Source organism: Spathaspora passalidarum (assembly GCF_000223485.1).
Source record: "Spathaspora passalidarum NRRL Y-27907 unplaced genomic scaffold SPAPAscaffold_5, whole genome shotgun sequence".
NCBI classification, from domain to species: domain Eukaryota; kingdom Fungi; phylum Ascomycota; class Pichiomycetes; order Serinales; family Debaryomycetaceae; genus Spathaspora; species Spathaspora passalidarum.
Window position 1 is genome coordinate 1,270,946 of NW_006767429.1, and position 14,085 is coordinate 1,285,030.

The window sequence follows — 14,085 nt, forward strand, 5'->3', positions numbered from 1 at the left end:
GAGATCTCAACGCGGATAAATTAAGTACCGACAAACTTCCACAAATTCTAGAACGAATATAACTTCTACGATATAGAGGAACTACAAACTCAAATTAACTCATATGTAATATGAAACTATAAACTTTATAACTTGACCCAATGTCTAAATCCTATAAGTAATAACCTAAAAAAACAAGAAGAAAATGCTATCTCCACTAAGAACGCAGTTAACCAAATAACTCATTCCAAACATTCACACAGCTCCTCCACTCTTCCTCTTCTTCTTCTTCTTTTTCTATAACTTTCTATGCCTTTTCTATGCTTTATTTCCAAACTTTAAAAATCAAACTTTCTTTATGATATAGTAATACAATTTATGAATTGAACCCGCAGCATATGCAAAACTGTAAAGGGGGATAAAGGTTCCTCCATAAATCACTATCAAAAATGAATAAAACAAAAATCAATAAAAATAATAATACCAACTAATAATTAATGGAGTAAGAATTCTCTCTTACCTGGGGAAATAAAAATTTGAAAAAGCAACCTTAATATATAAAAAAAATACCAACTGAATAATTAGCAACAATTCTGTTTAAACAAACAAAATAAATAATATGGATGAAAAATCTTTCCTCCTTCTTAATGATTGAGACATGGAGTTGTAAAATCAACAAAATATAAAAAAAAATCAACAAATGATAAAACAAAAAATAGTAACAAAAAAACAATAGCAAAACCAAAACAAAAATAGCTACTTAGCTATTCATTTACCACCAGGAGTTGGAAGTGGCATTACCATAGTTTGAATTGTAATCATTTGTACGACGGCCAGAACCACTAGAAGCTGAAGAATTGTAGTTGGAGTAACCAGAGTTACCACTGTTTCCCCAGCCAGAAGAGCCAGAGCTGGCACCCCAACCAGAAGAACCTGATGATGAACCACCTCTTCTAAAATCTCTACTTGGGCCAGATGATCCACGACCACCTCTACCACCTCTACCACCACGGGAGCTACCACCAAATGAAGATTCTCTTGCAATCTTGGTCAAGAAATCTGGAACTTCTTGATTGGCTTCAGATAACAATTGAATCAATCCCTTAATGATATTCTTGTTGTTTCTGTTAAAGAATGCAGTGGCAATACCAACGTTACCGGCACGACCAGTACGACCAATTCTATGGACATAATCATCAATATCAGAAGGTAAATCGTAATTGATAACATGGGCGACATTAGGGATATCTAAACCTCTAGCAGCGACAGCGGTAGCAACTAAAATAGGAGCAGCACCATTCTTGAAAGCAGCAAGAGCCTTTTCTCTTTCATATTGAGTTCTATCACCATGAATAGCAGTAGCTGGGAATCCTTGATCATACAAGAAATCAGCTAAGTTATCAGCCATTCTCTTGGTTTCAGTGAAAACAATGGTTAATCCAGCATCACCTGCAGATAACAAATCTAAAATAACAGACTTCTTTTCGTCATCTTCAACATATAAAATCTTTTGGGTAATGTTTTCTGAAGTAGAACCAACTCTACCAACAGAAAGGAAAACGTAATCCTTCAAGAAATCATGAGCCAATAATTGGATATCTCTTGGGAAAGTGGCCGAGAACATGAGGGTTTGTCTGTTATTGACATCAGGCATGTCACATTCTTGAACAATGTGTCTGATTTGTGGTTCGAAACCCATATCCAACATTCTATCAGCTTCATCCAAAACCAAGTATTTAATATTGCTCAATGAAATTCTTCCTCTTTCCAATAAATCCTTAAGACGACCTGGAGTAGCAACAAGTAAGTCACAACCTTTACCAATGTTTCTAATTTGTTCACCGATATCAGCACCACCATAGACAACACAAGGACGAACCCAAGATCTATAAGCAAACTTCTTGGCTTCGTCGTAAATTTGGGATACTAATTCTCTGGTTGGGGCCATAACTAAAGCAGTTGGGTACTTCTTGTATGATGAGAAAGTTCCAGTAGCTTCTGGAATTGGAGCAGGACCACTCTTGAAAGATTCAGACAAAACTGGGAATAAGAAACCACCAGTCTTACCGGAACCAGTTTGAGCACAAGCCATTAAATCTCTACCACCGGTAACGATAGGAACGGAGTACTTTTGAACAGGAGTAGGCTTAGTGAATCTAGATAAGGTAATGTTTTCAACAAGCAATGGGTCCAATGGAGGAGCAGTGAATTGGGTAATGGCTTCTGGAATATCGTTACCAGAGACTTCAACAGGGATATCGTCGTAATTGTCGAAATTAATACCGGAATGCATCTTGGTATCATCTGGAGTACCATATAATTCAAGTTCCAATTGCTTAGAAGGTTCAGATGGTTCGTGTTTACCGTCAACCCATCTACCAACACCAGGAATTGGTCTTTGGTATCTACCGCCAGCATTGCTGCCACCGCGAGCACCACCAAAACCACCTCTTCTGTTGTTGTTGTTGTAACCACCTTGATTGTAGTTGGATCTTCTTTGGTATCCACCATCATAGTCACCACCATTGTTGCCAAAGTTACTACCACCACTAGCAGAACGGCGAGATCCACCAAAAGGAACGTCAGCTGGGGCATTAGCACGGGCAGCTCTCAAGTGAGGTGGGACGTATTGTGAACGTTGTGGCTTTTCACCACCAGCGTTATCTTGAACAGACAAGTTGTCCATCTTTTGAGTAATGTCAGACATTATACTTAGTAATATTAAAAGAAAGTAAGTGTAGGAAATTAAAAAAAAAGGTGTTTTTTTTATTTATATGGCAACCAACCTAAAAAAAAATTTTTTTAATTGAAGGGCAAAAAAAATTTTTTTTCTTTTTCTGATAAAAAGAAAAAAAGAAATTTAACTTTAGTTAAAGAGTCGTGTACCGAGTCACCACAATTGCTTTTTTTGCTGTGGTAGATCACAACAAAGAAAAACTGATAAAGTCTTGGCACGTGATTAACCGTTCTACGATTGGTCTACGAATGTGCTTAAATGTACGCGTTATTAACGTAGTATTAAACTGCAAAATATAGATAAAAGACATATACAATTCATTTGGTTAATTATGACTAGATCATCAGCCACAGTTACACATTACTCATGACATTATTCATTACCATTCAATGGCTCAAAATCTCTGATTTAAACTTATTCTGGCATGGGGATGGGCAAAACAACATCTATCATCAATATTATTATAACTCAGGCTCATTGGAGTCAGGGTCCCACTGTCGGCAGGGATGAATGCAAAATCCTCATCCGAACTCTCTCTTTCGTGTTCTATTTCCTCTTCCTTCTCATTCTCACCATCATCGTCACTATAGTTGATATCAAATGCTTCTTCGTTGTCGGAATCAGCGTGCACTTCATTAGTAGTTTGTATACTCAGGAAATTCTCCATATCAGATTTATCATGACGTTCAAGTCGTTTCTGGTTCTCAGGAGTCAAGTATGAACTGAACGGTTTCTGTTGTTCACGGACATTCCAATGAAGGTTACGTGAAACCGAATCAATATATTCGGTTTTGGAAGATGTCACGGTAGGAAATGGGAATGGAGAAGCTTGAATAGTTACATAAAATCCCTTCTTAAGTTCAGTACGTACCTTCCCATCAAATGAAGCCCATGCAGTGGCACGACTGGTATCTGGAACTTTAACTTTAAGGAACATACCATCAGGAAGTAAAATTGGTCTAAATGAAAGGGTATGAGGGCAAATTGGGGTCACCGAAATGGCACTGACGCCAGGATGTACAAGTGAACCTCCAGCAGATAAAGAATATGCAGTGGAACCAGTAGGAGTAGCAATGATCAACCCATCAGCTTGGGCAACGGTGAGCAAAGATCCATCTCCATACAATTCCAATTGGGTAACGTAAGGTGAAGGCCCACGATCAACAACCAATTCATTCAATACTTGCTGTTCACAAATTAACTTACCATCATTACCATGAACACGACAGGTAAATCTCATACGAAGATTAGCCTTGACACCCGAATCAATACAATGATTCATTCGTTCTCTAAATTCATTAAACTCAAAATTTGTAAGGAATCCAAGTGATCCTAATGCAAATGAAATAACTGGTGGCACAATTCTTTGAAATAAATTGGAGATGTATAAGACAGTACCATCACCACCTAATGTAACTACCAAATCAAAAATCTCTGGTGATTTCAATGCCAACTTCTTATTCCAGTACTTTAATAACTTAGCTGCTTTTGGTGTTTTCTCAATGATATCAGGAGCATTAAACCTTTTTGAGGCTTGTAATTTGGAATCAACAAACACTGTGATTTCCTTGTCCTTAGTAAACAACCATTCAACCACTTCTCTAGTTAAGTAAATCAACGAGTTATCTCTAGCCTTGGTAACAATCATGATTGCCTTAACATCCAATTGAATAGTAGCACGTTGCAAGTTCTTAGCCAACATTCTTACCCCATTGGCTGTTTCCGCCAATTCCGTATGCGATTTAACCGAACGAAGGTCATCACTACTCAATTTGGTAAGAACGTCTCTAGTTATTGGTTTAGTGTTCAGCATTTGAATCTCTTCACAGTAAAGCTTGCTGTGAATCTTGGGTTGCTCCCTAGTCATATGGAAACTTGGTGAACTACTAGCAGTAGTATTAGTGCTATTGGTACTGTTGGATAAAGCAGGACAATTGGTATTATTTGTCAAAGCAGGACAAGTGGTGGTGTTTGTGAATGCATTCCCACTCGACAGACGCTGTTTGATATTGACACGACGGTATGAAGAAGAAGGAGAAGGTGCATGTTGTGGTTGCGGGTGAATGATCGAGTTGTTGTTTATATTATTATTGATTGGAAAATGGTGTTCTTGCATCGGTCTCATATGCAAACTACTACTAGTAGACAGAGAACTAGTAGTACTTCCAGTAGAATTGCTTCTATGTTTTCCGAGTGCAAGTTTATTACTTAGTGTTGAGGATAAATTAGTCATCTCTTCAGGGGTTACTGTGCCAGAAGTACGATTGGATCTGGTAATATTAGTATCTGTAACAGTAGCAGTAGCTGCAGCAACATTGGTGGTGGCCATATTTATCTGCTGGGTGAGTTGAGAACGTGTGTTTATTGGCGACATGGCAAGAAAGAAAGATTCAGAATTATATATTTATTGTGTAGTAATAATAATAAATAATTTCGGGTCACTCCGTGTTCAATGGCATTGTGAAATATATCCGGAATTAACCAGAAGAAAAAAACAAAAAAATTAACAGGCGGCGGCAAACAGCCAACGGAAATTAACAAACGATCTGAACGACGGAAAAACAATAAAAAAGCAACCGTAATTGCTCTCATGACAGGTCGTGCCAGGATTAAATCAGACCACACATTTAACATTTATTATGGCGCAAATAGCTTGTTTCATGTTATTATGATGAGATATTGATTTCGAACTTCCCTAGATAAACAAACTACGTATCACATGGAGGAGACAAGCTTCGTAGTTTCTGCATAGAGGTTTTTTTTTTTTGTGGTAGTAGTAGTACCACCAACAAAAAGGTTTGTAAATGACTGCAAAATGTTGATCCGATCATTCCTTCAATCCAAGCAACTATTTCATTCCGTATTAGACCAGTAAAAAGAATTTCAAGTCTGAGAGTGTTAGTATTGATGCTCTTTAACAAAATAGTATCTCTTTTAGCTCTTTTATTCTTCTTTCTCTAGGATTTTTACTTATTTTAGTATAAAATTAACATAATTTTCTTGGAATGGGTCATCTACGTTTTTTTTTCTAATTATTGATCGAGTTGGTTTTCGAAGATAACCTAGAACAACTGCTTATATAAGCAAAGTTGAGCGTGATCCCATTCACTATAAGACTGCATAAAGATATCTACAGAGAATCATAGTTTGCTCTCTGTGAGCATTCGCCTCAAACATACTAGAGGATCCCCTGGAACCACCAAAGAGCTGAAAATAAAGCATCCTGTATCTTGTATAAACCATACTGATGGATACACGACCACATGGTTCTAGATTCCCTATGATCCAGATTCAATTCAAACTTGAAAAGTAGGTTTGAGAGCAATTTACCACCAGATTGCGGGGGTTGAAACGCATTTTTTGACTTCTCATAAATGTGGCAGCTATTTACTTATCTTTATTCAAATCACTCTTGTCCATATCCATCACCTAAATTTAATGATAGTTCCATTACACTAAGAGGATTGAGATCCAGAATAGTGTTTCGTTATACATCCCATAAACTCATTTGCTGCTGACGGAAATACTTCGAAAGTAACAGATTATTTTTCCCCGCCTAAAATCTGATTTGTATTTGTTTCTACTTAGGGATGGTTTCTGGCAGCACTAGTTTGATGCGAAAAGCACATGCTTGCCTTCAGCTCGGACTACCAAAATTGACACTCATAAAGCAAGCTTTGCTAGACTCAGATTAAATTTTTAACTTTCCGGTAGAATTAAACCTAAGTAAGAACTTTCTATCCTTCTCGTAAATTACTGTAAAGGACAGCAAAATCAATAATCATAAATCACATTGAGAACAAAAATACAATGGGGGCGGGGGGAACAAATCTATTTCAGATTATTTTTGATAATCGTGAGGCGCACCGTAAATAATAATTCTTTTAATTTATATTGTTTCTGAAAATATTTGATATTGAATAAAATTACTCCTCCATCCCTTATACTAAGCTGTCAAGGTGGTATAATATATATTCTCAGTTGCCCAGCAGGTTATAATTATCACTATTCCTCTTTTGTTGATATAAGCTGAAACAGGATATTATTCTCGATGCAAGCATTCCTATTGACGAACTAATTTACGAAACCATCTTGCGGGAGAACGAAAAATCCTGCTCCAAAGGTGTAGTTATACTGTATTACAGAAGAGAATCTGTGCACGATACATTCTACCTCCATAAAAATAACTCGTTGATCGATCGTACAACCAACTGAATATCCAACTTTTGAGATGTGGTTCCTGTTTATAGCCTGCTCTGTATAAGTTAAATCATAAGTAAAAAGTTTTAACTATGTGAAAAGGTTCGTAAATTGTTTAGTCAGGCGCTAATAAAAATAAATACAATCTGCCCCAAACCCATCCATAATGGGCTGCGAATTATATTATTTTCTAGAAAAGACAATGAATCCCTTAGTTATTCTTATCCCCTATCCCATATGATATACGTGTCTAATTTAAGTTGAAAAATCTGCAGGTTTGTTCTTACTCTAAATATAGAACCAATCCCATGTAGTTTACAACACCTTTAAATATCATAAATACGAGAAGAGGCACATTGAACCATTTCAATTTAATTACAAGAACCACTTTTATTTCTAATTTTTTACAATCACGGAGAAAATGAACAAACCTTTGAAGAGATTGAGTAAACTAGTGTATAGAAACACAAGAATTTTGATGGGAGTAACTGGTGTTATAGTATTGTTATATGTACTTACGTTTCATTTAGGGGCAGAATTACCACAGGTATCCACAATGATATTTGCTGAAAATTTGTCGGCTGGATCAACAGAAGCTCCACCAGAGCCTGAAAATTTTTTGACCAAATCACCCAAAGCTCCACCAAAGTCCTTTCCAGGACATATTTATCCTAAGGAACAATTTCTCAAAGAACTACACGATGAACCATTTTATAAGGTAACTGGATTCAATTTGCAACCAATCAATCCAGGGAAGGTTCCTTATAACACAACGGTATTCCAACAGCTACAAGCGAAAGTTCCTTATGATCCTACTGTTTCTATTCCCAAAATGGTTTGGCAAATGTGGAAAGTACCACTTGATCACGAAGAGTTTCCAGGCGATTATAGGGACTATCATCAAACATGGCTAGATAAAGCTTCCGATTATGAACATATTTTTAAAACCAATGACGAATATGACGCAGTCGTGAATGAGCTATACGCAGACATCCCCGAAGTACTTCACGCATATAACATCTTACCTCAAACAATTCTCAAGTGTGACTTTTCTAGATACTTGCTTTTATACGCATATGGAGGGATTTATGCTGACTTGGACACAATTTTGTGGAAACCAATTGATACATGGATCACCAACCAAAAGCTGTATTTGCATAGACCACTTGATCCTGGTATCATTGTTGGAATCGAGAATGATGAAGGGGCTAGAATTAACAATTGGACCATTCTTTCCAAAAAGGGACACCCTATGCTTGCAGAACTTATTAATCAAATTACCGAACATACATTGTGGAGAGAGGAAACAGGTCAACTAAAGGCAATCTTTAGAAACCCCAGAGATAATGTTATTGACTGGACTGGTCCAGGACGGTTTACTGACATGACATACAAGTACTTGAATAATATTCTTCAAACTGATTTTGATCGCTTTGAAACTATTATTGAATATCCTCTTTTGGAATACATAAGAAATCCATTTGTTTTGGGTGATATTATGGTTTTACCAAGAAGTTCTATGCGCGCAGAGTACAACCCCGAAAACGATCCGTTAGCCTACATCAGTCATAACTTTGCTGGAGCCTGGAAGGCCGATCAAGATAAAGAGGAAGAGGCGGAGAACACCGCTGTTGTTGCTGCTGCTGCTGCTGCTGAAAATACAGAGCAAGAATAGAGATACCTGTGTATTTTTTTTCTAGTTTTTATTCGTTGCCTCATAATAGGAATATCCAAATCTATCTATTCTAATTACAGTTGATATACTCCATAATTTGTATACCTCATAGTTTTTTTTAAAAATATATTGTTGCTTGCACTCAGCAAAACAAAACGATTATCCCTTAATAGGTGATAGTAAAACATTAGGTAATTGTAGTAAAGGTTCACATACAGAAACTCCTGCTTAGTATATGAAACTTTCTGGCCCTAGTCCAATTGGTTCTAATGGTTTCATCTGTAATCTGTTATTAGAAACATATATTCCACTGTCATCAACAGTATGTTCTAACTTAAACAACATTTTCTGTAACGATTTAATTGGCGTTGACTTTTTGGAGAATGCTTTTTCAAAGCTGTTTTCTCTCCATTTGAGAATGAGTGGTTTTTCTCTAACTCTTGGTTCAGTAGTGTAAGCCGATGATGCTGAAGGTGAAGATGTAGTTGGTGCAAATGAGGATACTGAATCAATTTCTTCACTTTTTGGTCTGGTTTTTTCAAACAAAAGATGATGCACTCTGGTGAAGATCGATGGCAGTTTCTTGATCTTATCTGTAACAGGAGCACATTTTGTCTTTTTAAACAAGGCAAAAGTGGGTACTGATTTCGATTTGTGTATCATGTTGTGGTGAGAAAAGAATACACCAGCGGGTAAATCCAGGTCTTTTTGTATTTTTCGCAACCAGATTTTGTACTACAAAATAGTCAATACAAATAACATCTAATGTACATTTAACTACTAACTGGATCAATTCTACATTTCCAGTTGGTCTTATCCAACAATGGCAAAGAAGCACCAAGACACCAACCCAATTCATTATCATCTAATTTCTTAGCAGTCTTCAATTCACGATCAAGTGGAATTTCGTAACCAGTATGTAACATAGCAGTAATGAAGGATAAATCAAGGCACCACTGTGGTTCGTCCTTTAATTCCTTAATATGGTCATCAAGGAAAACATCACTCCAGGTGTCGGAGTTTCCGTTACAGACAACCTTACTCAAGTCAAGTAATTCTTCCACGGTGAATGATTGGGGCATACCAATTGGATGAGTTCTGTCATAGAAATATGAAAACACATACATGTCTGAACTACGGGCAAATCCCTTGGTGAGAGATGGTTGATGAACACCATTGAATGAACATGGCTTGGTTTCACAGGTGGCTTCCTTGTTCAAGATTTGTTCGGCAAGAGCACGACATTGAGCACCTGGTGCTGAACCTAAAGTAGTATCAGAAGGACCCTTCATGTTAACAACATAAACTTCATCTTCAGAAATTTCAACAACAACGTTCTTGGCCACGGTTCCAGGTGGGATACATGGATTAGGAACGGACACGGTTGCAACAGCATCTTTAGCAGTAGCACGAGTGTATTTGGTAAGAGTCAAGTCTTCAAGCTTTCGTTTAAGAACAAGACTGTTGACCTTGTTTCTACCTTGCATTAAACCGTAACCCAAATGACTGAATTGATACAAGGTGAATACGTCATCTCCAAAGGTAAACTTGTACTTTTGTTCACCTTCAGGTAATAAATCTCCATCTTGAGGTTCAAAAACAACTTGAGTAGAACCACCACCCAAGTCAAACACGGCGGCAGTAGGCAACTTCTTTTCATTTCCGATGTTACCTAATAAGTAGTTGGCAGTAACCCAAGCGTAGACACCTTCATCTCTACCATCCATGATGGAAATGCCATCATCTGCAACCACAGCGAATGGGAAATCTTCTTCTAAATGACGTCTAACTTCGGCCAAGATGGCATTGGACTTAGTTTCCCCAAGTAATCTTAAACCAGCAGTGGCTTTTACGGCAATAGGAGTACATTTTTGCTTAGTAACAGGAACTTTTTCCAAGGCTACTTTCAATAATGGATCGAGGGACTTGGCAGCACCGACGGTATCAGTGTCAAATGAACTTAATCCTGGTTTGAGCATTTCAAAAGCTTCACTGAGAAGTTTTGGTGGTTGGGTACATGTGTTGAATTCATAGACGTGAACACGAGAACCAGTTGATCCAGCATCGATCATGACAACGTACTCGACATCATTACAAGTGTCACTTTTGGCAGTAGACTTAGCTGGTGCTTTCGTTGGAACCTTGGATGGCTTAGCAGTGACTGGGTTCTTCTTTGGCTTGACGATATTAGTGTCAGAAGCAACAGTATCTTTAACATCTTCGACTTTAAAGTTCTTGGCAGCTGGTTCAGTTTCCTTTGGCATAGGAGGAACGTCGACTGGAGCGTCATCGTCATCAAGAGAAGATTCAGCATTGTCAGCAGCAGCGTTGACTTTACCCAAATTTGAAATAGTATTCTTGACGGTTTCTAATTCATATTGGGCAGCAGGCTTAATCTTTTGGATAGAATTACCAAATGTATCCAGGGATCTAGCAAAGAACACTATGATACCAACTAACGTCAATGTTATTAATGTTACTCTAAGGTTTCTTGTGTTTAACATTCTCATACGGGGGTATTTTATGTAAAGTTATAAGCGAATGTTAGTACTCAGCGCAAAGTAGTTATAAGGGTCTGACGTGGTTTATCTGGCTGCCAGAATGGAAAAAAAAAGGTGTGTATTCGTAAATTTCTTTTTTTGGGTGTTTCAATTTGTACAATAAAAATTTGACATGGGATTAAAAAAATATTTTTACGTGTAGCGTGTACTTAAATTAGGTGCTGCATATAACAGTGTTTCGTGCACCACTAGAAAGGTAGGCTGTAATTACTCAGCCGCAGAGCTTATCTAAATTAAGACTAGGAATATTTCAAAATACAGAGAGCGAAAGTCAAACCAGACGTCTATATGGAAGTAAGGAAATCCATTATGCGTCTTATGGTAAACCTCAAAGCAACCTTAACTTTGGTAAGTTATCCAAAATAAAACTGCTTCTGGCAACTGTACTGATCCAGCATTACTCAGCCAATATTACATAAATAGATTCGAATTCGTCTTTCTATGTCAGTATAGAAGTAATAAGGTTTCAGGGACACCAGATTGTGTGTTTGGGGTATACCTTGATTAGGCAAGGGTTAGTAATTGGTTATGTAATTTATTCACGCCAGCATGGTTATCTAAGCATAATCCCTCATGACCTCTGAGTTTCTTTTTTAGACAACTAAGCAACTTTGTATTATGTTATCATAACCTTAGTTTGAATTGTTGTGTTTTGTTTCTGTATGATCATGTAAGGTACAATTATAATTATGTTTCGATTTTGTCTATTCTTCGCACCCAAATTAGGACAAAAACAGACCACGAAATAAGGGTGGGTATAAACATGAAACATTAAACTAGATCAAAAAGTAAAATAAATAGAGAAAATAGCCAATAAAAGACTTTTACTATCGATAAACAGCCCCCCCCCACCTCTTTGCAATTACAAATGTCATCACCTTTTGTTGTTTCAACTCCGGCATTGGTGGTTCGGGTCAATTATTTGTACATTAGACTACACCAGACTCTACTATTACTAACGAGAAAGCCTCTAGACAAATACATGAATAATTGATTAGAATATACTCCACAATTAACCCTGTTAGGGTCTTGTGGAAAATATGGCAACATTTGATTTGTAATTGCTGCTGCTGCTTTTTGTCTTTTCTTTTTTATTTTTATTTTTTTTTTTTTAGTGGTATTTTCATGCATCACCCCATTCGATCCGGTCACCCCCACGTGAACTGCAAATCATCCACGTTTAATCCTGTACCTGATTTCACAATAAATATTTAATTAATAATCATCATGTTCAAATAATGTTTTAAACATTTTCTGCTTCTTTATTCTGCTGGGTTTTACCATGCAAACACTGCCACTATATACTAGATTTCCATTTAACCAATGTACTGATGAACATCTTCGAGATTCACCCACGTTGATCTACCACGGAATAGATTTAACCATACAATTTGGTATGATTGATATGAAAGAAATACAAGAATTTGAAAGAATACGACAGGAACTACAGGAGGAACAACATAGCATAGAAGAACAAGATGATGACACAGAGGATATGCAGGTCATTCCTCCTAGTCCCATTCTCATACCAAGTGAACCACCACGGTCATCACTTAAAAAACACAGAAGCAAATCTACCGATATTTCCTTTTCAATGTCTCGTGATAAGATCTGTTCGATTATTAATGAACATTTCTCACAAGTATCGCATGATGATAGGTTTCCTGAGATTAGAAACTATGTTGTAAATTGCATTTTGGAATCATTTGGTGATCAAGACATTGCCACAATCTGTCAAACATTAATCAATAAACAATACCGTCTGCAATTGACATCTAGGGTAAAAACTATGTTTATTGAAAAGTATGAGGAAATGAAACTCGATTCACTCATGGATTATTTCTGTAATGTGTTGAATATCTCCCCTGGTGCGAGCATCAACAGTAACATCAATCCACAATTCTATGAAAAGTATTATAAGATATGGAAACTTCAATTAAACAACTACCAATATTATGACCAAGAGTATTTCTTTGATTGTTATATAAATGCTACTTCAATTCAAAATTTGTTTCTCCAGAACGGATTTCTTTTGAATTATACCCGATTCAAACATTATTTCGCTAGGGACATAATGAATCATCCCTACGATGAAGACGAAGACGAAGATGAACTGCAACTGGAGGAGCTTAGTGAAACAGACAGTAATTACCTGGTCACATCTGGGAGAGTTCGACAAATTTACCAGTTTTCACCTCCTAGATTTATCGATGAAAGCGTGCCCAAGCGATTAAGATTTAATGATGATATTAATGTTATAAAACTTGATCCTCGATTACCTGTGGATCACGTAATGTAGGAAAAGTTTATGTTCAATAGATGTTTATACAGGATAATATAAAAGTCGATTGATAAGATAATCTTTGTAATTTGGAACTCCGAGTTTTGTGATTCAATAAGCTTTAGCCTCGATTAGCAGCCAAAAATTAAATTTTAGTTCGCACCAATAAATGCCGATGCAACCGCGAGAACGCCGCATCAGCAACACAGCAAGCGGCTTTGATTGCTCGAATCAGCAAGCTTTCAACACTTACATAAAAACTGCTTGAACTTTACACAGCATTGACGAACAGTTATCAGTAATATGAAGTCTCTAATAGGACCAATAAGTGATCGATTGGTTTGTTTCAGCTTCCAACCTTAAGAGTTATTTTTGGCAACATCTGGATCAAAACAAAGTGTCTTACCTATAAAGTTTCAGCGTTCGAGCCAAGACTTTGAATACGGTGTCACTTCTTTCATATATCTCTTACTTAACACAATTAAACTGAATTAGCCTCCTCATTCACGTTTCATGTATTGCATTGTATTTTATTCTATCTTGTTTACCAAAGTGGGGATCGCCCTTTGTTTTGCCAGTCAAGTTTTTTTTTTTTTGGTGCATTATAATTGAAACCTCTTCTCCTCTTATTCCTTCGTAAACCTTGTTCTTT

General features: G+C 36.9%; 5 protein-coding genes across 5 annotated transcripts; 2 read left to right on the forward strand and 3 right to left on the reverse strand. All coding sequences in view use genetic code 12, as the record gives it.

Moving 5' to 3' along the window:
• Positions 1-751: 751 nt before the first annotated feature.
• Positions 752-2,686, reverse strand: DED1 (DEAD-box ATP-dependent RNA helicase; the record flags this gene model as incomplete). Its single annotated transcript, XM_007376432.1, has 1 exon — positions 752-2,686. One exon carries the CDS (start codon positions 2,684-2,686, stop codon positions 752-754), a length of 1,935 nt encoding a protein of 644 aa, XP_007376494.1.
• Positions 2,687-2,978: 292 nt separating this feature from the next.
• SPAPADRAFT_62318 (NADH/NAD(+) kinase) lies at positions 2,979-4,030 on the reverse strand (the record flags this gene model as incomplete). The annotated part of the gene is made up of 1 exon (XM_007376433.1): positions 2,979-4,030. The coding sequence occupies one exon, from the start codon at positions 3,996-3,998 to the stop codon at positions 3,111-3,113; it is 888 nt and encodes a 295-aa protein (XP_007376495.1).
• Positions 4,031-7,400: 3,370 nt separating this feature from the next.
• OCH1 (glycosyltransferase family 32 protein) lies at positions 7,401-8,735 on the forward strand (the record flags this gene model as incomplete). The annotated part of the gene is made up of 1 exon (XM_007376434.1): positions 7,401-8,735. One exon carries the CDS (start codon positions 7,473-7,475, stop codon positions 8,589-8,591), a length of 1,119 nt encoding a protein of 372 aa, XP_007376496.1.
• Positions 8,736-9,364: 629 nt separating this feature from the next.
• GDA1 (guanosine diphosphatase) lies at positions 9,365-10,855 on the reverse strand (the record flags this gene model as incomplete). The annotated part of the gene is made up of 1 exon (XM_007376435.1): positions 9,365-10,855. The coding sequence occupies one exon, from the start codon at positions 10,853-10,855 to the stop codon at positions 9,365-9,367; it is 1,491 nt and encodes a 496-aa protein (XP_007376497.1).
• A 2,077-nt stretch (positions 10,856-12,932) lies between these two features.
• Positions 12,933-13,999, forward strand: SPAPADRAFT_62321 (uncharacterized protein; the record flags this gene model as incomplete). The annotated part of the gene is made up of 1 exon (XM_007376436.1): positions 12,933-13,999. One exon carries the CDS (start codon positions 12,942-12,944, stop codon positions 13,449-13,451), a length of 510 nt encoding a protein of 169 aa, XP_007376498.1.
• Positions 14,000-14,085: the final 86 nt, after the last annotated feature.